Source organism: Talpa occidentalis, unplaced genomic scaffold, assembly GCF_014898055.3.
Source record: "Talpa occidentalis isolate TD23 unplaced genomic scaffold, MPIMG_talOcc4v2.1 talOcc4.12, whole genome shotgun sequence".
In the NCBI taxonomy this organism is placed as follows: Eukaryota; Metazoa; Chordata; class Mammalia; order Eulipotyphla; family Talpidae; genus Talpa; species Talpa occidentalis.
This window is the reverse complement of record NW_023601212.1, coordinates 3,824,641-3,848,658: the sequence shown is the minus strand read 5'-3', so window position 1 is coordinate 3,848,658 and position 24,018 is coordinate 3,824,641. Positions and strand designations below refer to the sequence as shown.

The window sequence follows — 24,018 nt, the reverse complement described above, 5'->3', positions numbered from 1 at the left end:
CTTCCTTCCTCTCCTGTCATGGAGGGTGACAGGGGAATACTGTTAACAGCCTCATTTGGATGCCTTCGCAAATTCACTATTTTTCAGGCCTCCTGAAAATTTTCTTTTTTCTGGTTTTTATACTTCACCAGTGGGGTGTCAGGTGCAGGTCATTTTCATGTTGTAATTCGGGTGTCATCTCTACTTCTGGACATTGATTCTCATTTCAGTCTTTAGGTTTGGCAAATTCTCAGCAATGATTTTTTTGAAGAGTGTCCCTCCTCCCTTCTCCTTCATCTTCTGGGTTATCCACTATCCCTTTGTTTCCACTTCCATTTGAGTCTAACATTTTTTGTAGTGTTTCCTTATTTTCCTAGGTCTGTCTTATTTCTCTCTGTTTTCCTTATTGGGTGATTTATACACTTGGATCTACAATTTTTGAAGTTATTTTTGTTTGCCCATTAATTCTCTTGAAACCACTTTCCATATTTATGTTCATTTACTGTCAGCGTGCTTTCTGTTCTCTTAATATTGTCCATCTCTTCAGTGAAGACTCTCTGGGTCTTTATCTTCTCTCTAAGGTCTCGCAGTGGCCTGTCTGCTCTGAGTCACCTCCCATAACTCACGGGTGTATTTAATGCTGTTGCTCCATGTCACTGAGACTCCTCTGCTTCTCGCTCCTGTATTTATGAGCCAAACCTTCTGTTCTGCTATTTTTTTTCCTTCCTGCGCTGAGATGTTCCTTGGTTTCTAAGTACTAATGTCACCTCATTTCCAGGTGTACAGCTGGGGTGCTGGGGGTTAGTTTGATTGTTTCTCTTCTAGTTTACCTTGGGGTGAGGTGGGCAGTGGGGAGTCTGGGGCTTAAGTGTTGTCTCAGTTTGTTGAGAAGTGAACTCTGTCACCTCCACCTCCTCCCCCCTCCATCCACAGAAGCTCCAATTGCTCTTCAATTGTCCTCACATCCCTCCCCACCTCCCTATAGTTGTTCCTGCCATGGATTGAGTCTCCTGGTGACTGGAGCTGGGTCTAGTCCACAGGGTTCCACCTCTGGACTCAGCTGGCCTGGAATTCAGGGGGCACCTATGTGGGCTGTGTGCCCAATAGCTGTTGCCACAGGCAGTGATCACAGGCAATGGTCATGCCACAGCCACCAGCCCTGCTATCCACTGAGGCACTGGGTTGCAAATGCTGCAAGTCTGTTTGATACGTTGCAAAGAAGTGCTGTGTTCTCTGCCCGACCCATCTTTTCTCTGCTCTGGGATCCATTATGAAGCCTTCTGGGCCCTGCCTGAAAACTCTGATCTCCCCACTCTGGTAGAGGCTGGAGATTTCCTTTCCCGTGCTGGTCACTGAGCTCACAGGGCCCCAGGCTGGAAGAGGAAACACTTAGGTAATGTTGGTGGAAGGGAAACTTGTGCATCTGTTCTGGAAGCAGTATGGAAATTCCTCAAAAACTGAAGAACTTAAGTTCCCTGTTATCGAATTCTCTCACTGTGAATATTTAGCTGTAAAATACACGAGGGGGTGGGAATTGTACGGGGACTATAACCAAGATGAAAATGCATACATTGTGCAAAAATGAAAAATGATGTAATAATATGTAAAAGAAAAAAAATTTAGAAATGAAGACAATCAATATGACCCCCCCCCAAAATAAATACATGCTAAAAACACTAATTCAAAGAGGCGTGTGCCACCCATGTTTACTGCAATGGTACTTACAATACTTACAATCGCCAAGAGGCAGAAACAATCCAAATGATCAACAAATGGACAAAAAGATGTGGCATATATAGATAATGGAATACTATTTGGGATATTAAAAACATGAAATTGCACATCGTGCAACAACAGAAGGATCACAACAGAATTATCCTTAGCGAAGTAAGTCAAGCCGAGACCTCAGTCCAATACCATATGATTTCACTCGTACATAATAAAGAAACGGATCATGTCCATAAAACAAAATATGCTTTTGGATTATAGAACAACAACTAGAAGCTCACAGAAAGATTGGGGAGGGGAAGTGGTGAAATCAGGAACCAAGAAAATGGTATAAGGAAGGGTAAATTTGAAATTTTCGTAATGAACTGAGAGTCGCATACACATCTGTTGCTTAATAACCATGCATGCATACCTGAAATGTATATAACGTTATAATGCAAGGTTACTTCATTTTAAAAAATGAAAAGGTAAACTCAAAGTAAATGGAAAATTGAATGGGAGTGTCTCCTTTAATAAATAGCTCTTCATTGAAATTAACTTATGGTTCCAAATGAATAATGAAGTTATTTTGCAACATAAAATAAAATGTAAATTACGAATGAGAGGAGCCATAAGAAATTAGGCACACATACTGTATGGGGCCCTGTACACCTAATACACAAAAGATCACACAATTTTTTATATTATTTTTTAAAAAGATGTCCTTAAGTCTGTTTTCTTGCGTATAACATTGTGGGAATAACAAACCAATATTCAGATGGATGTTTTCAGAAATAAATGCCTGTAAATAGTGTTCATTATTTTAGTATGAGTTCCATTTATGTCCAGTTTTAGGGTGTTCAGCATACATGGATGCTGGATCTAACTGAAACAAAAACCAGTTTAAAGGGGCAGGATATAAACACAAACAAAATCAGGTGCCTTCCTATACATGAACAATGAGTTAGAAGAGGAAACAATTAAGAAAACGATCCCATTTACATTCACACAATAAAAATAAAAGTTAAATACCTAGTTAGTACACTTAACAAAGGATGTGAAGGGCCTGTATTAAGAAAACTATAAGACTCTGACAAAGACATAAAAATGACACAAAGAAATGGAAAGTTATTTCTTGTGAATGGATTGGAAGAATCAATGTGGCCACAATGAACATCCTCCACAAAGCAGCCTACAGAGTCAACACATCATCTAAAATTTTCAGTGGCTCATTATAAGTAATAAAACATACATTTCTGAACTTTAATATAACCACAAAAGACCCTGGATTGCAAGGCAATTCTGACAAAAAAAAAGATCAAATGTCTCTATTACAGTAGCAGACTTCAAACTCTACTATAAAGGTATGATAATTAAAACAATACTGGATAAAGAGAATGGTCAGGAACTAGAACAGACACAGAGACCAATGAGATAGAATCAAGACCCTAGAAATAAACCAGACTTACAGGAACAGTTAATCTACAAATTTGAGCCGATAACATACACCAGAGCAAGGAGCCTCTTCAGTAAATGGTATTGGGAAAACTGGACACACACACACAGAGTGAAAGTAGATGACTCTCTCTCAGAACACAGAAAAATCAATTCAAAATGAATAAAACTTTGATGTAAGACCCAAAACTGTAACACACATGAGAAAACTTGGGGAAACACTGCAATAAAAATTTCAGATGTGTTTGTGGATTCATCTCCAGCAGCACAGGAAACAAAGGAGAATATAAACAACTGGGACTATATCAACCAAAATGCTTCTGTGCAGTACAAGAAAACAGCAATCTAACAGTAAGACTGCACACATAAGGGGAGGATATATCTGTACATCATAATTGTGACAATTAAAGAAACACAAAGTAACTGGGCTGTTCAGGTCCATCCTCTCCTGTTCCACACCCACAGAGACGTGTCAAGTTCAATGAGAGGTGCCCAGCTGGTGAGGGACATCTGGTGGACAGAGAGAGGCTGTTAGGCCAAGTCCAGTGTGCCATTAGATTGCCTGATGTAACATCGAGTCATTTCCCAGAATGTGCCTAACTTGCATAGACCTGGTACGAGTGTGAGAACATCCCTGTTGAGCTGTGTGGGAACACAGTGGACATTAAGGACAGGAAAGTTAAGGAAAGCTGATTGTCTCCTAAAGGAGAATTTTTCATACCGAGACGAGTCCGTCGCAGGTCACCACAAGCTCTTCCCTCACTTGGACATCCTTGTCATGCCTGCTCCTGCCTCCTTGGGGCTGTCACAGACCCTGCTCTGGCTGTGTGTATGGGCAGATTTAGAGGTTGCCCAGACAACCACTGATGGGGATGAGGATGGTGTCCTGAGAGTACGGTGATGCCCCATGATGGGAGTGATTTTGGTTGGAGCTGCCCCTGTGCTGGTGGTGGTGCGGGGTATTAGCCCTTCCTTGTGCTGCTAAGTAGGACACATGCCTACTCTGTGGGGGGGCCGAGGAGGCAGATGGGCTTCAGAGTGAGTGTGGCAGTTACCAAAATCTTGACTCTTTGGCCCTGCACATTTAGCTTGTTAGGAACACAGTCGTTTCCTTCTGGAGATTCAAATATAAGGCTGCTGCGTCACATCACAATAAAATCAAAATAAGAAATTCCTATTTGCTTTTGCAAGAGTTCCATGCACACAAGGAGTGTGGTGTCTAAGGTTTTATATAGAGGAACTCGGTTCTCTGCTGTGAGAGAGAAATAGCACAACTGGACACATTGAGGGGTCTGTGCCCCCAACACATTTGTGCCTTGATGATTCAGGACAACAAGTCAAGATGGTTCCTGGGGACACACATTTAGAAAACTGAACGCAGAGTGAGAACAGGGTGCTGGGTGCTTACAGCTCTGGAAGGTGAGGGAGTTCATGAAAAAGGAGTAACAAAAACTGGATGCACTTGACATCTACTCCAGTCTCTCAGGATCAGAGAATCATTAGGAAACTTTCCTTCTGTCCAGTCCAGTGTCCACAGGGAAATCATGAGCTTAGAGCTTGGAGCAGGAGAGTGAGGTGTGGCTAATAAGACCGCGTGGAGGGCAGTAAATATCCTGTCTCCCTCGGTCCCTCAGACTGTCCAACCCAGGACCGGAGAGGACATGATTCCTGTCTGTGGAGCCCGACCTCTGCCCAGGGACCAGCCCTTGGCGCCCTCCTGAAATCCTGTCTATGACACAGCCCAGATCCACCCTCAAGCGTCCAGGAGGGACTCCGAGGGCTACATGGAGAAGCCCCCCTCACAGCCCCCACCCAGGTGAGTCTCAGAGCCCAGCAGGCACTTGGGACAGATCCGGAGAAAATGCAAACTGAGAAGTTCTGCCTCAGGTCACAGAGATCAAAACAGGCCCAGGGACAAGAGGTTGCCTTGTTCTCTTGCTTGACTGACTCATCAATTTATAATTAATTTACTTAATTTGTGACTCAAAACTGCCCACTGCTCTCAACAATACAGAGGTGGTGCTGACAGTGAAGAGACAGGAAGGAAAATCTGTTAGGATGAGACTGTAGGAGGAGTGGGAGGCTTAACGTGGTTCCAGCAAAGTCAGGACACAGCCAAGAAGGTCTGGAGTTGAGGCAGCAGGAAATAAAGTGTTTAATGGGAAGGGGATACGGGAGTGGACGGGGTGATGAGCAGGTGATCTGTGTTAGAAAGATCCAGGCTAATGGAGGCAGATGACCTAACAGAGCAGCTGAGGAGAGGAACAGTGTGTAGTGCATCCATTATATTAAGTTCTCACATAAGTAATACTTTTTCTTTAATGTCAGTTGGGGGAGACTAAAGAGTTTTACTCTGCAACCACACTATTCCTGGAAAATCTGCATAGTTTTCCTTGATAGGTTTTTGTTTTTTCAATTATAAATTGCACTCATTCCTACAATTTATTTACTTAGGGCCTGCATTTTTATTCTGGTTTGTGATTCAAATATTCAGACAGAATTGGAGTTTTGCAAAATAAGTGTCTTGCACTTAATTCTCCCACATATATACATAGGCTTTTGGGCAAAATGTTTAAAAGTTTTCCATTTTGTGTGGGCCTCTGTCGATCTATTGTGTCCCACTATGTATTGAAAGAAAGACTGTTTCTTCCATTCGTATTAGTAATAATAAATTACACACATTGCGTTCATGTCACATCTGTTTTCCCTCATTACCATGTCTCCTCACTTTTGTGATTTGATTTGTTGTATTTTCATTGAGATTTAATTGAATTCAAACAGTCTGAAAGTTGGAGGAAAAACATGTTGATTTCATATACTTATATATTGCAAAATGATGACCCCTGGAGCACTAGCTAACACCTCCATCAATACACACAATTAATATTTATTTTTGTCACAAAATTATTAAGAAATAATCTCCTGATAACTTTGAATGTTGTAAGAAAATACTGTTGACTCTGTCACAACGCAGTAGATTCCAGAACCTTATTCACCCACCAGTTTCAAGTTTGTGTCCTGAAACAGCCTCTTCCAAATTCCCCACCCTGGTCCATGGAAGCTATTTAAGTCTGTTTCAGAACCACACACAGAAGTGATGTCCAGGATTTGTAGTTCTCTGCCTCTGTCATGTAACATAGCGTTCTTAGTTGCTCAGTTGTCACAAAGGGCAGGGTGTCCTTCCTTCTCTGGACTGGATATTATTTGATATTTTATTATATAGAATGTGCATTATACCAACACAATATCCTGTGCGTGAATTACACATTATATGTTTTACATAATCCATGTGTACTCATTTGGACAATTAAGAGCAGTACTATATACATAGTGCACATGTATATTTTATATCTAATGTGTACACATTATTTTCTTTATTCATCCACTGATGGACTCATAGTTTTTTTTTAATTTTAATTAATTTTTAATTTTAATTTTAATTTAATTTTAATTTTTTTAAAATTTAATTAATTTTTATTTTTTCAATAAACAGGGAGTTTAATGTCCTGTTTTCATTGCCTTTGTACATGTATGAACACATCACGGGGGTGTGTATCTTTGATATTTTGAGGCGTCTCTGTTCTCTTACCCATGGTGGCTGGAGTGGTGTATTAGCCACCGACAGCACCCCAGGGCTCTCTGCGCCCCACTCCCAGTGCTTAACTTTGGTCATCTCCCTGGGAGCTCTGTCAGCAGCTGTGAGGTGACAGTCCCTGGTTTGGATTTGCATTTCCCTGGTGAGTGATCCTGAGCACCCCCTCATGTGCCTGCTGACCATCTAGGTGTCTCCTCTGGAAAACAAATATCTAAGAGCTCTCTGGTATTTGCATAGGCAATGACTTCCTTGTGACATGAAAATCAGGAAGCCACTTGTGGTGCTACATACACTGAAAAGCTTCTGAATACAAGAGAGACAAAGGGACACTGGGCAGCCAATTTGTTCCTAAAAACAGCCCCCACCTTCCCCTCTCCTGGATCGCATTCTTCTGTGTTCCAATGACAATATCAATCTATTCCTCAAGCCTATGGAATCCATTTTGTTTCTCTAGGGAGAAATGAGAGCTTTGGATCTGCATTTTTCAGTGCTTTGGAAAAAGTGTCATTTCCTATTTTTTCATATTCAACTCTGCCATTTTACGTTTTAGAGAACCAGTGGATGTGATTAAGTTCTTGTTATATCTTTTCTTCACAAAGTCTTAGATTTGTGCTCCACTGTGCTTAATGCATTCAATGCTGATCCCATTATAATTATCCAGGCTCTGTTTTTCTTGCTATTCCATTTATTTTATGAATTACAATTCCTTGACATAGTTTCTATATGATGAAATCACAAAAGTGAGCAAACTAGCTGTAGTCCCTGCTCATTTGGATGTTACATGATGACAGAGAGGGTTGAGCACAAGGAATAGGGCATGTGGGATATGATGGTCTCAGGAATAAACAACACGGAGGAAAGGGACAGACTGTTGGGGCATGAGCAGGATTTTATGGAATATTCTCTGGGGAGGACACTGCTTGTTGGATGAGGAGCAAAACAAGGACCAGTTTATCTGTGTCAAAGGGAGATCAAAATATAAACCCAAGGAAAGCAAAGAACCAGTTCCACAAAAATGAAAAACCAGAGGAGGGACAATCTCAGGCACTACTGCATCATGTAACAGTGTGTGCTCACATAAGGGGGGAACAGGTATAGAAACAACACTCAGAACAGGATCCCACTGTCAACCCCATCACAGCGAGTGGAGTGACAGCGGGTCAGTCAGCCTGGGGGCCCTGGTGTCCAAGGTAACTGGTCTCCACCCCGATGGGGCCTCACTCACATGATCTTTCCCTCATTAGCAAGAACTGACTTTTAAATACTTACCTCCTGTATGCAAGGGATGCCAGATTCTTCTTACTGATGCCTAAAGTAACCTGTCTTTTTCTCTGTGATGTAGCTTACCTATGACACACGCACATATACATGTACACACAACTGAAGGAAGAGAACTGTAAATCAATGTCCATGGTGTGTTCAGACAATGCACTCAGACGTTTTCCTATGGGCTTTACTTGTTATATTCTACTTCATTCATGTAAACCCAGGTCTGACCCCCAAATGGATGTGAGTCTCAGGATATGAAAATTCCTCTTGGGTGTTCTCCACCAGTATTTTAGTATTTTCCTGCCTTTCTTTCTCAGTTTGTCATTATTTTTGTGACACCATTCTGTTTATATAGCTCGTGCAATATGTATTTGTTTGGCTACTTTTGCCAATTTAACTAAGTAATTGTGGGGTGTCAGAGCACAGTGAATACATTAATTTCTCACTTAATATCACACATAGATTCTTGGAAACTGCAACTTTAAGTGAAATGATATATCGCAAAAGCAAATGCATCGTAAACTGGGCGATATACACAAGAATTAAATTTCCTATGGCAGATTTCTGGTCAGAGAAACAACACCAACTTCTCAATAAATAAAAACCCTGACATTTGTAGTATTAAACACTATTGATTTCATCATCTATTCATCTGTCTCCTAATCAGCCTATTCCAGTCAGAATTGAAGGTAACTGGGACCTGCCAAGAAGCAGATGGTGCAAAGGAACTGACCCTCACAGGATGCTGTTCAGATGCAGGGCAGTGGGCCACACTCGCTGCAGGTGGGAGTGCAGCCTGGTCCAGCCCTCACAGAGAGCAGTGAGGACGTGTCTCAAACAGTAAACATGGGTCTGCCACCATGACCCAGTAATTACACTCTTAGGCATTTATCCAAAAAATTCAAAAAACTAATTTGAAAGAAAACCTGCACGCCCATGTTTACTGCAGCACTATTTATTATAGCTGAAACATCCTAACATACGAGTAGATCAAGAAGATCTAGTATATACACGCCAAGGATGCTACTCAGCAATCAAAATGCAAACTTATGCCATGTTGACTACATGGATGGAACTTGATCTCATAGTGCTCACTGAAATAAGTCATCAGAATGTTAAATATCCAATGGTGTGTCTAATACGTGGAATACAAAGTAACTAACAGATGATGACAAGGTTAGAAACTAACCCTTGACAGCTGACTACAGAGCTGAGACACCAAGGTGGGGGGGGGGTCAGGTGGAGGGAAGCGGAAGAACAAGGCGGGATGGAAGCCCAGTGGTCTGTGGTGGTGGAATAGGGGTGAGTAGGTGTCGGCACACTATGGTGGCCATACCTGGTGGGGGTTCCCCAATACTACCTCAGTTACAAATCTTAAGTGAATAAATAAATAAGGATACAACAGCCAAGGTTCTTTGTGTTTAGGTATCCAGTGTCTTAAAACACAGAGCAAATAACTTACTTTACAACAATCTGAAGAGCTGATTCTTGGAAAAGTAAATCACTTCTTATTTTCGGTGTCTATAATAATTTCCAATTCTCAGCTCTGCCTCAATGCACAGGACAAAATGTCCTAAGCGTGGATCAGAAAGTGTGTGTGTGGCTAATAGAAGGGAAAGAACCCTTATAACAGATAAAGAGAAGCACAGATTAGACATCTATCCCAATGAAGCTGCCTTCTATTATCAAACAGTCAGAATTTAGATGAAATGTGAGGAAAAAAATTATAGTTTAAGGAGGGATTAAATTATGGATAACTTATTTAAGAAACCATTCAGCTTTTTTTTTCTAAGATTTATTTATTTATATAGAAGAGCTGGGATACAGGCCAGAGGTGTAGGGGTGAGAGGATTCACCAGAGACAGAGCAGGGGAGACAGGAGAGGTCTGCCGCACCATGTGGGAATCTCCCTGGCCATCCAGGAATGGAAGCCATGCTGCAGAGGCTGCGGACAGCCTCACAACACTGCCCTCAACCTACTACACCACCAGGGGGCCCCAAATTATGGATAATTTATACATGTAATACATAATGTTTACACTTAGGCACAGCACATGTAACAGTCCACCCATTAGAAGATCAGCACATGTACAATGTCATGCACAGGAACTTCAGAGGAGGGCAGGATTTTGGGGCCTCCTGCTAACTCTCTAATGTCACCCTCAACCTGGAGTGTAACACAACTAATTCTGGGATCTGTAACTACGCCAGGAACGCTCCTGTAGTGACATGTTTTTCTGGCTATTTCCCCAAACCCAAATGTACTTCTCTTGGACATATTGTCGCCACATGATACGTCCTTCATAGATAAATCCGCTGCCTTCAATTTTTTTTTTTTCCAAAGTCTCCTAATTGGAAGAGATTATAGAGCTCTCCTCTAGATTCTACCTCTTACTACACCTGCATTATTTTACTTAACAGTAATAATCACCAAATGAAATATTATTTATTGAGACCATACACATATTAGAAGAAAACTGTTTGGGGCTAGCATTTTTCTTTTTTAAAAGAAAATATATTCATCTGGTATTTATGCATAGAACAACTGGGGTGCAGACCACAGGTGCAGGGGCAGAGAGCATATACCAGAGACAGAGTGGGGAGAAGGACAGGCAGTTCTACTCAAATACACAGCTGAGGGGAACAGTGAGAAAACAGGGGAGGTCTCCGGGGACATGTGGGTGAGCTCCCTGGCCAGGGAACAAACTCAGGCTGTCCTGGTGGTAGTGCTGAGTCTTAACCTCTAGGCCACCCGGGAGGCCCTAGGACTAGGATTTTTCAGAGTCAGTCTCACTGCTTTTTCTCCATGATTCCAACAATATTTGGATAATTGGTCAAACATATTTAAAGATAATCACATTATATAGTCAAAGAAAATTTTGACTTGGAAAAATTTTTGCATTACAGGTAAGAATGGCTAATTATTCTCAGCATCAAGAGAAGGTGGGTCATGACAGCCTTAAAAATTTCAGGAAAAGGCACCAGATCTATAACATCAAACTTATTAACTGCATGTATTTAAAACAAAATCACCCCATTTAAACTCATTCCTTGACTGCTCTGCTGTGGTGAAGTTGACATCACTTCTGTCTCCATCCCCCAGGCTCACCAGCGACCGGGCGCCAGGAAACCAAACCCACCCCACAGCGTTCACCCTCCTGGGGCTCTCAGAAGAGGCCTCGCTGCAGCCCCTCCTCTTCTGGGCATTCTTGGCCATGTACTTGGTCACGGTCACTGGGAATCTCCTCATCATCCTGGCCATCGTCACGGACCCCCGTCTGCACACGCCCATGTACCTCTTCCTCTCCAACCTGTCCTTTGCCGACATCTGCTTCACCTCCACCACCGTCCCCAAGATGCTGCTGAACATCCAGACACAGAACAAAGCCATAACCTACGCGGGCTGCCTCAGCCAGGTGTTTTTCTTCTTACTGTTTGGAGGACTGGACAACTTCCTCCTGACAGCCATGGCCTATGACCGGTTTGTGGCCATCTGCCATCCCCTGCACTACATGGTCATCATGAACCCCCAGTTCTGTGGCCTCCTGCTTCTTGCATCCTATGTGTTAAGTCTTCTGCATTCTCTGTTACAAACCTTAATGGTTTTGCGACTGTCCTTTTGCTCACAGCTGCAAATCCCTCACTTCTTCTGTGACCTGGACCAGGTGATCCAGCTTGCCTGTTCTGACACCTTCCTCAATGAGTTGGTGATATATTTAGCAGCGGGGGTTCTGGGGGCCATTCCTCTCAGTGGCGTCCTTTTCTCCTACTCTAAGATTGTGTCCTCTGTTTTGAAAATCTCCTCAGGGAGCGGCAGGTACAAAGCCTTCTCCACCTGCGGGTCTCACCTCTCCGTGGTCTCCCTGTTCTACGGGACGGCGCTTGGCGTGTACCTCAGCTCTGCCGCTACCCAGGACTCCAGGGACAGTGCAATAGCCTCGGTGATGTACATGGTGGTCACCCCCATGCTGAACCCCTTCATCTACAGTCTCAGAAACAAGGACATAAAGCAGGCCCTGGTGAGGCTCTTCAGCTGCAGAGCAACCCCAACGTGAAGGGGGCCGCTTCCTCAGATTGTCTGCTCGGGAGCAGCAGGCCTCACAGTCCATGGACTAAGTCATGATCCTGTCCTCAGCTAGTCAGAGATAATCTGTGGTTTCTCTTATGTACAGAGTTTGACAAAAGTGTTTTTTACATTATAAATGTTTGTGTATTTTCTTAATTATTTTTAACTGGTCTGAGTAATGGGTTCAGTATTAAGAAAAATATAATTGCTGAATTTTTCTGTAGTAAAATGTTAAAACAGGAAATTGGGTACTTCCAAAACAATAGATGGAAATGGAAGGAAAATATGTACAACTCTATCAGAAAAACAAGCAGTTTATAGATTATGTGCTGAAAAATCTTGTCATTACAGTACCCACGCGTGTCCAGGGCTAATAGTCACTGTCCCTACTTCTGTCCTTTCCTTCCTTCCGTTGGTGATTTGTTGTTGACCCACAATATTCCTGTTCACGTCATTATGCTCAGGGCATTGTGTTTCATTGTTCCTTTCCAGTAGAAGAACTCCTGTCAGCTTCTGTGTTCAGGCAGGCAGACCTGACATTCATAAACTCCACTGGTTTCTCTGTCTGGGGAAACTTTTATTCACATTCATATCTGACCAGTTTTGCAGAATAGAGTATTCTGGGTGGGAATCCTTGTGTTCAGGATTATGAGCACTTCATTCCTCTCCTCTCCTGGGGAGTGATGGGGGAAATTTGAGGAAAGCCTAATTTGGATGCCTTTGCAAATTTTCTTTTTTTTCAGGCTTCCTTTACATTGCTATTTGTTTTTCTGAATTTTTATACTTTACCCGCGGGGTGTCATTTGTTGGACATTTTCACGTTGTAATTCGGATGCTATGTCTACTTCTGGACATTCACGCTTATTTCATTCTTTAGGTTTGGAAGATTCTCGGTAATGATTTTTTTGAAAGGTGTCCCTCCTCCCTTCTCCTTCATCTTCTGGGTTATCCACGATCCTCATCTTTCCACTTTCAGCTGCGTCTGACATTGTTTGTAGCATTTCCTTATTTTCCCTCTATCAATGTCTTACTTCTCTCTGTTTTCCTAATCAGTGATTTATACATTGGGAGACTCTTTCTGAAGTTATTTTGTTTGCAACTTTAATTCTATATAAAACACTTCTATACTTGCGTTCATTTACATTCAGACATTCGTGTATCTTAATATCGTCCATCTCTTTGGAGAAGACTCTCCAGTTCTTTTATCTTCTTTCTAAGGTCTCGCAGCTGCCCGTCTGCCCTGAGTCACCTCCCATAACTCACGGGTGTATTCAATGTTGTTGCTCCACATCACTGAGACTCCTCTGCTTCTCTCTCCTGTATTTATGAGCCAGAACTTCTGTTCTGCTACTTTTTTTCCTTCTTGTGCTCAGATATTCCTTGATTTCTAAGTATTGATGTCACCTCACTTCCATGTGTACAGCTGGGGTGCTGTGGGTTAGTTTAATTGTTTCTCTTCTAGTATACCTTGGGGTGAGGTGGGCAGTGGGGAGTCTGGGACTTAAATGTTGTCTCAGTTTGTTGAGACGTGAACTCTGTCACCTCCACCTCCTCCCCTCTCTCTCCACAGCAGCTCCAATTGGTCTTCAGTTGTCCTCACCTACCCCCCGCCACCTCCCTATAGTTGTTCCTGCCATAGATTGCATCTCCTGGTGACTGGAGCTGGGTCTAGTCCACAGGGTCCCATCTCTGGACTCAGCTGGCCTGGATATGAAGGGGTCACCTATGTGGGCTATGTGCCCATTGCACCATTGTGGCCACAGGCAATGACCACCAGAGCCACCAGCCCTGCTGTCCACTGAGGGCCCTGGGGTGCAAATGCTTCAAGTCTGCTTGATACATTCCAAATAAGTGCTGTGTTCTCTGCCCCACTGTCCTTTGCTCTGCTCTGAGATCCATTATGAAGCCATCTGGGATCCCCTGAAAACTCTGATCTCCCCACTCTGGTAGGGGGTGGAGATTTCCTTTCCTGTGCTGGTCACTGAGCTCACAGGGTCCCTGCCGGAAGAGGAAACACTTATGTAATGTTGATGGAAGGGAAACTCTGCATCTGTGATGGAAGCAGTATGGAAATCCCTCAATTATTGAAGAATGTAAGTGCCTTATGAGCCAATTGTTTCATTCTGAGTATTTATTTGGAAAATACACACAAAAACACTTATTCAAAGGGGTGTGTGCCACCCATGTTCACTGCAATGATATTTACACTGGCCAAGATGTAGAAACAATCCAAGTGATCGACAAATGGACAGAAAGACGCGGTATATGTAGATAATGGAATACCATTTGGGTATTAAAAAAGATGAAATTACACCTTTTGCAACTATAGAGCGATAACAACGGAATTATCCTACTGAAATAAATCAATCTGAGACAGTCAAATACCATGTGATTTTCTCATATGTGATAAAGAAAACAAACAGATCATGTCCATAAAACAAAATATACTTTTGGACTATATAAGAACAATTAGTGGCTCACAGGAAGATGGCGGAATGGAGGTATTTAAATCAGACACCGAGGACAATGGTATAACGAAAGATAAAGTAAAACATTTAGTACTAAACTTTATGTGGCATATATGTATGTTGATTAATAATCATGCACACTTGAAATTTATATAACATTATAATGCAAGGTTACTTCAATTGAAAAACTTAAAAGGTAAACTCAAAGAAATGAAAAGAATTTAATGAGAGTCTCCATTAATAAATAGCTTTGTATTAAAATTAACTTAGATTTCAAAATGAATATTGAAGATATTTTGCATTATAAAATAAAATGTAAAATTATTGAGTATTAGAGGAGCCACACAAAATTAGGCATCCATACTGCATGGGTCCCTTTATACATAATACACAAAAGATTCCACAAGCTTCAATTGCTTTCTTACATTATTTTTATTTTTTATTATTTTTAAAGATTTATTTATTTATACAAGAACTGGGGTACAGGCCAAATGTGCGGGAGGGTGAGAGGATTCACCAGAGACAGAGTGGGGAGCAGAACAGGCAGACTGACTGAAGACATTGCTGAGGGGAGCAGTGGTGAGACAGGAGAGGTCTGCTGGCCAGGAGCGAACCTGCACTGCAGAGGCTGCAGACAGCTTCACAGCACTGCGCTAAACAACCTGTGCCGCCATGGAGGTCGTCTGATATTATTTTTAAAAAAGATCGCCCTAAGTCTGTTTTCTTGGTTGTCATAGTGCGGGAATAATAAACCAGGATTTGGATGGATGTTTTGAGATATAAACGCCTAGAAAGAGTTTTGATTATTTTGAGGATGAGTTCCATTTATGTCCAGTTTTTAGGGTTTTTAGCATGCATGGATGTTGGATCTAAGTGAAACAATAAACCAGTCAAAGTGGCAGGATATAAACAAAAACAAAATCAGCTGCCTTCCAATATATATAAACAATGAGTTAGAAGAGGAAAAAAATTAAGAAATTGTGCCATTTACAATCACACCAAAATAAATGAAAGTTCAATACCTAGGGCCTCCCTGGTGGCGCAAGGGTTAAGACACAACCTATGAAGCAATTTGCAACCACTGCAGCACGGGTCTGATGCTCGGCCAGCCAGGGAGCTACCCACATGGCACAGCAGACCTCTCCTGTCTCACTTGCTGCTCCCCTCAGCGGTGTATTTCAGTCAGTCTGCCTGTTCTGTTCTCCACTCTGTCTCTGGTGAATCCTCTCACCCCCCACACCTCTGGCCTATGTCCCAGCTCTTGTATGCATAAATATTTTTTTTTTAAAGTTAAATACCTAGTTAGTAACTTAAAAAAGGATATGAAGGGCCTGTATAAAGAAAACTGTAAGACTCTGTTAAAAGAAATAGACAAAATACACAAAGAAATGGAAAGTTATTTCTTGCAAATGGACTGGAAGAATCAATGTGGTCACAGTGAACATCCTACACAAGCAGTAAACAGAGTTAACGCACTCACATGAAATTATCAATGGCACACTTTAAAAACTAAAACACACATTTCTGAAATTCATATGGAACCACCAAAAACCCTGGATAGCAAAGCAACTCTGGCAAAAAAAGGGAAAAATTATTACAATACCAGACTTCAAACAATACTATAAAGGTATAGTAATACTGAATAATTAAAATTGTACGGGAACAATAACAGACACAGAGACCAATGAGACAGAATCAAGACCCGGAAACAAACCAGACTTAGAGGAACAGTCACTCTACAAAATAGGAGCCGGGAACATACATAGAAGCAAGGAAAGCTTCTTCAGTAAATGGCATTTGGAAAACTGGACACTCATGCAAATGAATGAAACTACATGATGACTCTATCTCAAAACATACACACAAGAAAAAACAATTCAAAATGAATAAAAGTCTTCAATGTAAGACGCCAAACCATAACACATAGAGGAGAAAAAAATGGCAAATCGCTGTACAGTATAAATTTCTGATGTGTTTGTGGAATCATCTCCAGCATCAAGAAAAACAAAGGAGAATATAAATAATTGGGACTATATCAACCAAAATGCTTCTGCGCAGTACAAGAAAACATCACTATAGCAATAAGACAACCTACTTAAAGGGAGGATATATTTGCACGGCATAATTCTGACAAAGACAGACAGAGAACCTGGGGTGTTGAGGTCCTTCCTCTCCTGTTCCACACCCACAGAGACGTGCCAAGCTCAAGTGAGGTGCCCAGCTGGTGAGGGACATCTGGTGGACAGAGAGAGGCTGTTAGGCCAAGACCCCTGTGCCATTAGATTGTTTGATGTAACATCGAGTTATTTCCTAGAACGTGCCTAATTGGCATAGAGACCTGGTATGTGGTGTGAAAATGTCCCTATTGAGTTGTAAGGCAAGAAAGTGGACATTAGGACAGAAAAGTTAAGGAAACTCTATTGTCTTCCAAAGAAGACTTTTCAGTACTGAGACGAGCAGTCACAGGTCACAACAAGCCCTTCCTCTGGCTGCAAGAAAAGCAACGGGAGGCCCTCACTTGAAGACCGTTGTCATGCCTGCTCCTGCTCACTGGGGGCTGTCACAGGCCCTGCTTTGGCAGTGAAATATGGGCACGATTTAGAGGTTGCTCAGACAACTCCTGTTTGATGACATGTTGACCTGCGAGGACAGTGACGCTCAATGTCAGGGGTGGACTTTTGTGGGCAGCTGTCCGTGCTGGCAACAGGAGGTGTGTTAGCACTTCCCTGTGCTGCTAAGCAGGACACCTGCCTAATCTTTGAGGGGCTGAGGAGGCAAACAGGCTTGAGAGTGAGTGTGGCAGTTACAAATATCTTCACTCTTTGGCCCTGCACATTTAGCTGGTTAGGAACACTGTCGTTTCCTTCTGGAGATTCAAACATAAGGCTGCTGTAGTCACAGCACAATAAAAACAAAGAAGAAATTCCTATTTGCTTTTGCAAAAGTGCCATGACAACAAGGAGTGTGGTTGCTAAAGTTTTATATAGAGGACTCGAATCTCTGCTTTATGAGAGAGGAATAGCACTATTGAGCATACGGGGGAGGGGTCTGTGCCCCCAACACATTTGTGCTTTGATGATTCCAGATATTACGTCAAGGCAGTTCCTCAGGCAAAGACATTTAGAAAACTTGAACACCGCGTGAGAATAGGGTGCTGGGTGGTTATAGCTCTGGAAGGTGCAGGAGTTCATGAAAAAGGAGTAACTAAAACTGGATGCGCTTGACATCTAATCTAGTCTCTCGGGATCAGAGAATCATTATGAAACTTTCCTTTGTCCAGTCCAGTGTCCACAGGGAAATCATGAGCTCAGAGCTTGGAGCAAGAGAGTGAGGTGTGGCTAATGAGACCGCGTGGAGGGCGGTAAATATCCTGTCTCCCTCGGTCCCTCAGACTGTCCAACCCGGGACCGGAGAGGACATGATTCCTGTCTGTGGAGCCCGACCTCTGCCCAGGGACCAGCCCTTGGCGCCCTCCTGAGATCCTGTCTGGGACACAGCCCAGATCCATCCTCAAGCGTCCAGGAGGGACTCAGACGCTCCATGGAGAAGCCCCCCTCACAGCTCCCACCCAGGTGAGTCTCAGAGCCCAGCAGGCACTTGGGACAGATCCAGGGAAAAAGCAAACTGAGAAGTTCTGCCTCAGGTCACAGAGATCAAACCAGGCCCAGGGACAAAAAGTTTCCATGTTCTCTTGCTTGACTGACTCATCAATTTTTAATTAATTTACTTAATTTGTGACTCAAAACTGTCCACTACACTCAACAATACAGAGATGGTGCTGACAGTGAAGAGAGAGGAAGGAAAGTCTGTTTAGTTAACACTGAAGGAGGAGTGGGAGGCGTAAATGGTTCCAGCAAAGTTAGGACAGAGCCAAGAAGGACTGGAGTTGAGGCAGCAGGAAATATGTATTAAATGCAAAGGGGAGGAACAGAAGTGATGGGGTGTACGAGCAGGTGATCTGTGTTAGACAGATCCAGACCAACGGGGGCAGATGACCTTCCACAGCACTTGATGAGATGAACAGTGTGTAAGTCCTTCCCTCATATTAGGTGCTCACGTAAGTAAAATGTTGTATTTAATATCAGCTGAGGGATCTAAAGAGTTTAACTTCACAACCATTCCATTGCTGAGAAATCCGCACAGTTTCGCTTGTTAACATTTTAGTTTTTCGATTATAAGTTGACTGCGCTCATCCTGACAGTTTATATACTTACTATGGCTTGACTTTTCATTCTGGTTTGTGAGTCAAATATTCACGCAGAATTGGAGTTTTTGAAAATAAATGTTTTGCACTTAATTCTTCCATATACGGACAGCTAGTTGGGCAAAATGTTTGAAAGTTTTCAGTTTTGTGTGGGCCTCAGTCACTCTTACTGTGTCCTACTATGTATTTTAATCATAGCCAGTTTTTTTCGCATTCTTAGTAGTAACAAGCTATTGTACACATTGTGTTCATATGTCACATATGTTTTTCCTCATTACTATGTCTCCTCACTTTCGTGATTTGATCTGTTGTTTTTTCATTGAGATTTAATTGATATGAAACTGTAAGTTGGCAAAAAACATGTTGATTTGATATTTACATATTGCAATAGGATGACCACTGTAACACTGGCTAACACCTCCATTGATAGACACAATTAATATTTATTTTTGTCACAAAACGATTAAGAAATAATCTCTGACAACTTTGCAGGTTATAATAAAGTACTGTTGACTACGCCATAAGCAGTAGATTTTCAGAACCGGATTCACCCAGCAGCTTCAACTGTGTATCCTGAAATAACTTCTTCCAAATTCCCCAACCCTGTCCATGGAACCCATTGAAGTCTGTTTCAGCACCGCACACACACGTGATCCAGTATTGGTAGTTCTGGACTCCATCACGGAGCAGAATCTTCTTAGGCGTTTGTGTGGTGGCAAAAGTCAGGGCTTCCTTCTTTCTCTTGACTGGATATTATCTGACATTTTATCACATAGAGTGTGTACTTTAACAACACAATATCCTGTGTGTGTGTTACACATTTTATGTTTTACATAACCATGAATATTTATTATGGACAATCAAGAGCAAATGTGTACATGTATTGTGCATACATATTTTCTATCTATGTGTGTACACATTGTTTATTCATCCACTCAGGGACTTGTAGCTTATTTCTAAATTTTGCTAAGTAAACAAGGGGTGCAGATAGCTTTTTGATGTCCTGTTTTCATTGCCTCTGTACATGTATGAACACATCATGGGGGAATCTGTCTTTGCAATTTTGAGGCATCCCAGTTCTCTTTTCAACCATGGCTGAAGCGGTTTATTAACCCACTGACAGCCCCACCCCAGTGCTGACCTTTGGTCATCTCCCTGGGAGCTCTGTCAGTAGCTGTGAGGTGACATCTCCTGGTTCCGATTTGCATTTCCTTGGTGAGTGTTCCTGAGCACCCCCTCATGTGGTTGCTGACCATCTAGGTGTCTCCTCTGGAAAACACATATTTAGGTGCTCTCTGGTATTTGCACAGGCAATGACTTCCTTGTGACATGAAAAAGCAGGAAGCCACAGGTGGTGCTAAACTGAAAAGCTTCTGCATACAAGAGAGATAAAGGGACACTGGGCAGCCAATTTGTTCATAAATTCCCATCTCCTGGATCACATTCTTCCATATTCAGATGACATTATCTTTTCCCCCAGCATAATGGAATCCATTGTTGTTTCTCTAGGGAGAAATGAGAGCTTTGGATCTGCATTTTCCACTGCTGTGGAAAGAGTGTGATTTCATATTTTCATTTTCAAGTCTTTGCCAATTTACTTTTAGAGAACCAGTGGATGTGATTAACTTCTTGTTATAACTACTCTTCCAAAATCTTAGATTCATACTCTATGGTGCTTAATGCGTTCATGTTGACCACGCTATATTTAACCAGGCTTTACTTTTCCTGCTATTCCATTTATTTTATGAATTACAACTCCTTGACAGGGTGGGCTGTTAGACTATAGTGAATACATTAATTTCTCACTTAATATCATGGACAAATTCTTGGAAATAGCAACTTTAAGTGAACTGATACATAGCAAAACCAACTATACTCTAAGTTCATCCATATAAACGAGAATTAAATTTCTTATGGCAGATTTCTGGTCACAGAAACATTACAAAACTTCTAAATAAAGACTCTGACACTTCTAATATTAAATAATATTTGTAATCATTTATCTATTCATTTACTCCCGATCAGCTTATTCCAGTCAAGGTTGAGGGTTACTGGAGCCTGCCAAGAAGCAGATGGTGCAAAGGAACTGACCCTGACGGGATGCTGATCACATGCAGGGCAGTGGATCCACATAAACTGCGGGTGGGAGTGCAGCCTGATCCAGCCCTTACAGAGAGCAGTGAGGACGCGTCTCAAAGCATAAACATGGAACTGCCATTTGATATTAATTCCAATCGTAGGCATCTATCCAAAAATTCAAAAACTAATTGGAAAAAAACTAAATTAACAGATTAAGACAAGCTAAAACCTAACCCTTGACAGCTGACTACAGAGCTGAGACGGCAAGGGGGGAGGCTGGGGGAAGGTGAAGAACAAGGCGGGAAGGAAGCACAATGGTCTGTGGTGGTGGAATAGGGGTGAGAGGGTGTGGGTGCACTATGGTGCCAATACCTGGTGGGGGTACCCCAATATTACCTCAGTTACAAATAAATACATGAATAAGGATACAGGGCAAGGTTCTTTGTTTTAAGGTGTGCTGTGTCTTACAATGCAGAAAAAAAGCAACTTTCTTTACAGCAATTCTGGAGAGCCGATTCTTTGAAAAGTATAACAATTCTTATTTTTGTTGTCCTTAGTCATTTGATTTCCAATTCTCAGCTCTGCTACCATGCACAGGACAAAGTGTGTGTGTGGCTGAAATAAGGGAAATAATCCTTACTAGAGGTAGAGGAAGCACAGATTGGACATCTATCCCAATGAAGCTGTCTTCTGTAATCAAACATTCACAATTCAGATGAAATGTGAGGGAAAGAAATCTATGGAGGGATACAATTATGGATCATTTATACATGTAATACACAATGTTCATACATAGGCACAGCACATGTAACGCAATCTACACACTAGAAGATCAGCAAATGTACAACGTCATGTGCAGGGACCTCACTCGGCAGCAGGATGTCAGGGCCTCCTGCCCACTCTCTCATCTCACCCCCAACCTGGAGCGCACCCCTCCTGTCACACCCCTACTTCTGGATCTCTAACTGTGCCAGGAATGCTCCTGAACTGACATCTTTTTCTGGATATTTCCCCAAACCCGAATGTTCTTTTCATGGATATATGGATATACTATGGCTGCTAATAAGTCCTTCTAGTAAATCTCGAGGCCTGCAAATTCTTTTGTTCAAATCCTCTAATTGGAAGATATACAAGTTTCCTTAAGATTCCACATCTTCATACAACTGCATTAGTTTACTTAACAATAATAATCACCATAAGAAATATTATTTATGAGACCACACACATACTTAGAAGAAAACTACTTTGGGGCGAGGATTAAACTTCTTTTTTTAAAAAAAAAAATATTCTTTATGGATAGAATAACTAGGGTGGTGGATAGAGGACTAACCAGAGACAGAGTGGGGAGCAGAACAGGCAGATCTACTCAAATCCACTGCTGAGGGGAGCAGCGGGGAGACAGGAGAGGTCTGCTGCACCATGTGGGTAGCTCCCTGGCTGAGGATCAGACTCAGGCTGTCTTGGTGGGAGCCCAGAAAATTAACACCAGGGCCACCTGGGAGGCCCTAGGGTAGGACTGTTCAGTCATTCTCACTGATTTCTCTCCATGATTCCAACAATATTCAGATAATATAATTGGTCAATGTATATAAAGAAAATTTCAGGAAATTTTCAAAGAAAATGCTGACTTGGAAATACGTGTGCATTAGATGTAAGAATGGCTTAATATTTTCAGCATCAAGGGAAGGTGGGTCATAAACAGCCTTGAAGATTTCAGGGAACAGGCACTAGCTCTATAACATGAAATTTATTCACAGGATATATTTTTAAAAAAATCAACATTTAAACCCCATTCTTGACTGCTCTGCTGTGGTTAAGTTGACATCACTTCTGTCTCCATCCCCCAGGCTCACCAGCGACCTGGCGCCAAGAAACCAAACCCACCCCACAGCGTTCACCCTCCTGGGGCTCTCAGAAGAGGCCTCGCTGCAGCCCCTCCTCTTCTGGGCATTCTTGGCCATGTACTTGGTCACGGTCACTGGGAATCTCCTCATCATCCTGGCCATCATCACGGACCCCCACCTGCACACCCCCATGTACTTCTTCCTCGCCAACCTGTCCTTTGCCGACATCGGCTTCACCTCCACCACAGTCCCCAAGATGCTGCTGAACATCCAGACACAGAACAAAGCCATAACCTACGTGGGCTGCCTTAGCCAGATGTTTTTCTTCATACTCTTTGCAGGAGTGGACAACTTCCTCTTGACAGCCATGGCCTACGACCGGTTTGTGGCCATCTGCCATCCCCTGCACTACATGGTCATCATGAACCCCCAGTTCTGTGGCCTCCTGCTTCTTGCATCCTGGGTGTTAAGTCTTCTGCATTCTCTGTTACACAGCTTAATGGTTTTGCGACTGTCCTTTTGCTCACAGCTGCAAATGCCTCACTTCTTCTGTGAACTGGACCAGGTGGTCCAGCTTGCCTGTTCTGACACCTTCCTCAATGAGCTGGTGATATATTTAGCAGCGGGGGTTGTGGCGATGATTCCTCTCGGTGGTATCCTTTTCTCTTACTATAAGATTGTGTCCTCTGTTTTGAAAATCTCCTCAGTGAGCGGCAGGTACAAAGCCTTCTCTACCTGTGGGTCTCACCTCTCCGTGGTCTCCCTGTTCTATGGGACGGGGCTCGGCGTGTACCTCTGCTCTGCTGCTACCCAGGACTCCAGGGACAGTGCAATCACCTCGGTGATGTACACGGTGGTCACCCCCATGGTGAACCCCTTCATCTACAGTCTCAGAAACAGGGACATAAAGCAGGCCCTGGGGAGGCTCTTCAGCTGCAGAGCAACCCCAACGTGACGGGGGCCACGTCCTCAGATTGTCTGGTCGGGAGCAGCAGGGTCACAGTCCGTGGACTGAGTCATGATCCTGTCATCACTCAGTCAGAGATAATCTGTGGTTTGACTCAGGAACAGAGTTTGTTATCCCTTTTTTATATATTATAAGTATCTTTTCTGTATTTCCTTAATTATTTTTAACTGTTCTGTGTACTGGGTTCAGGATTAAGAAAAGCAAAGTGTCTGTGAGTTTTTCTTTAGTGAAATGTTTAATATGGAAATTGGGCACTTACAAAATAATAGAAAGAAATAGAGGAAAAATATGAACAACTGTATCAGATGAAAACAAGCATCTTATGGATTACCTGCAGACAGATCTTGTCATATCACAGTACCCACGCGTGTCCAGGGCTAATAGT

General features: G+C 42.5%; 2 protein-coding genes across 2 annotated transcripts; both read left to right on the top strand.

Moving 5' to 3' along the window:
- The first annotated feature begins 4,051 nt into the window (after window positions 1-4,051).
- LOC119240289 (olfactory receptor 7A10-like) lies at window positions 4,052-12,060 on the top strand. Its single transcript, XM_037504645.1, has 3 exons — window positions 4,052-4,100; window positions 4,882-4,957; window positions 11,109-12,060. Exons 1-3 carry the CDS (start codon window positions 4,052-4,054, stop codon window positions 12,058-12,060), a joined length of 1,077 nt encoding a protein of 358 aa, XP_037360542.1.
- Window positions 12,061-14,558: 2,498 nt separating this feature from the next.
- LOC119240288 (olfactory receptor-like protein OLF4) lies at window positions 14,559-23,621 on the top strand. The gene is made up of 2 exons (XM_037504643.1): window positions 14,559-14,572; window positions 22,670-23,621. The coding sequence occupies exons 1-2, from the start codon at window positions 14,559-14,561 to the stop codon at window positions 23,619-23,621; spliced, it is 966 nt and encodes a 321-aa protein (XP_037360540.1).
- Window positions 23,622-24,018: the final 397 nt, after the last annotated feature.

What these genes read in the sequence shown, in the direction of transcription:
- LOC119240289 (XM_037504645.1), top strand. Translation starts at nt 4,052, where the DNA reads ATGGGAGTGATTTTGGTTGGAGCTGCCCCTGTGCTGGTGGTGGTGCGG. An exon ending in TGTGCTGGTGGTGGTGCGGG is followed by an intron (nt 4,101 to 4,881) that starts GTATTAGCCCTT and finishes TCTATGACACAG; the next exon opens with CCCAGATCCACCCTCAAGCG. An exon ending in CCCTCACAGCCCCCACCCAG is followed by an intron (nt 4,958 to 11,108) that starts GTGAGTCTCAGA and finishes TCCATCCCCCAG; the next exon opens with GCTCACCAGCGACCGGGCGC.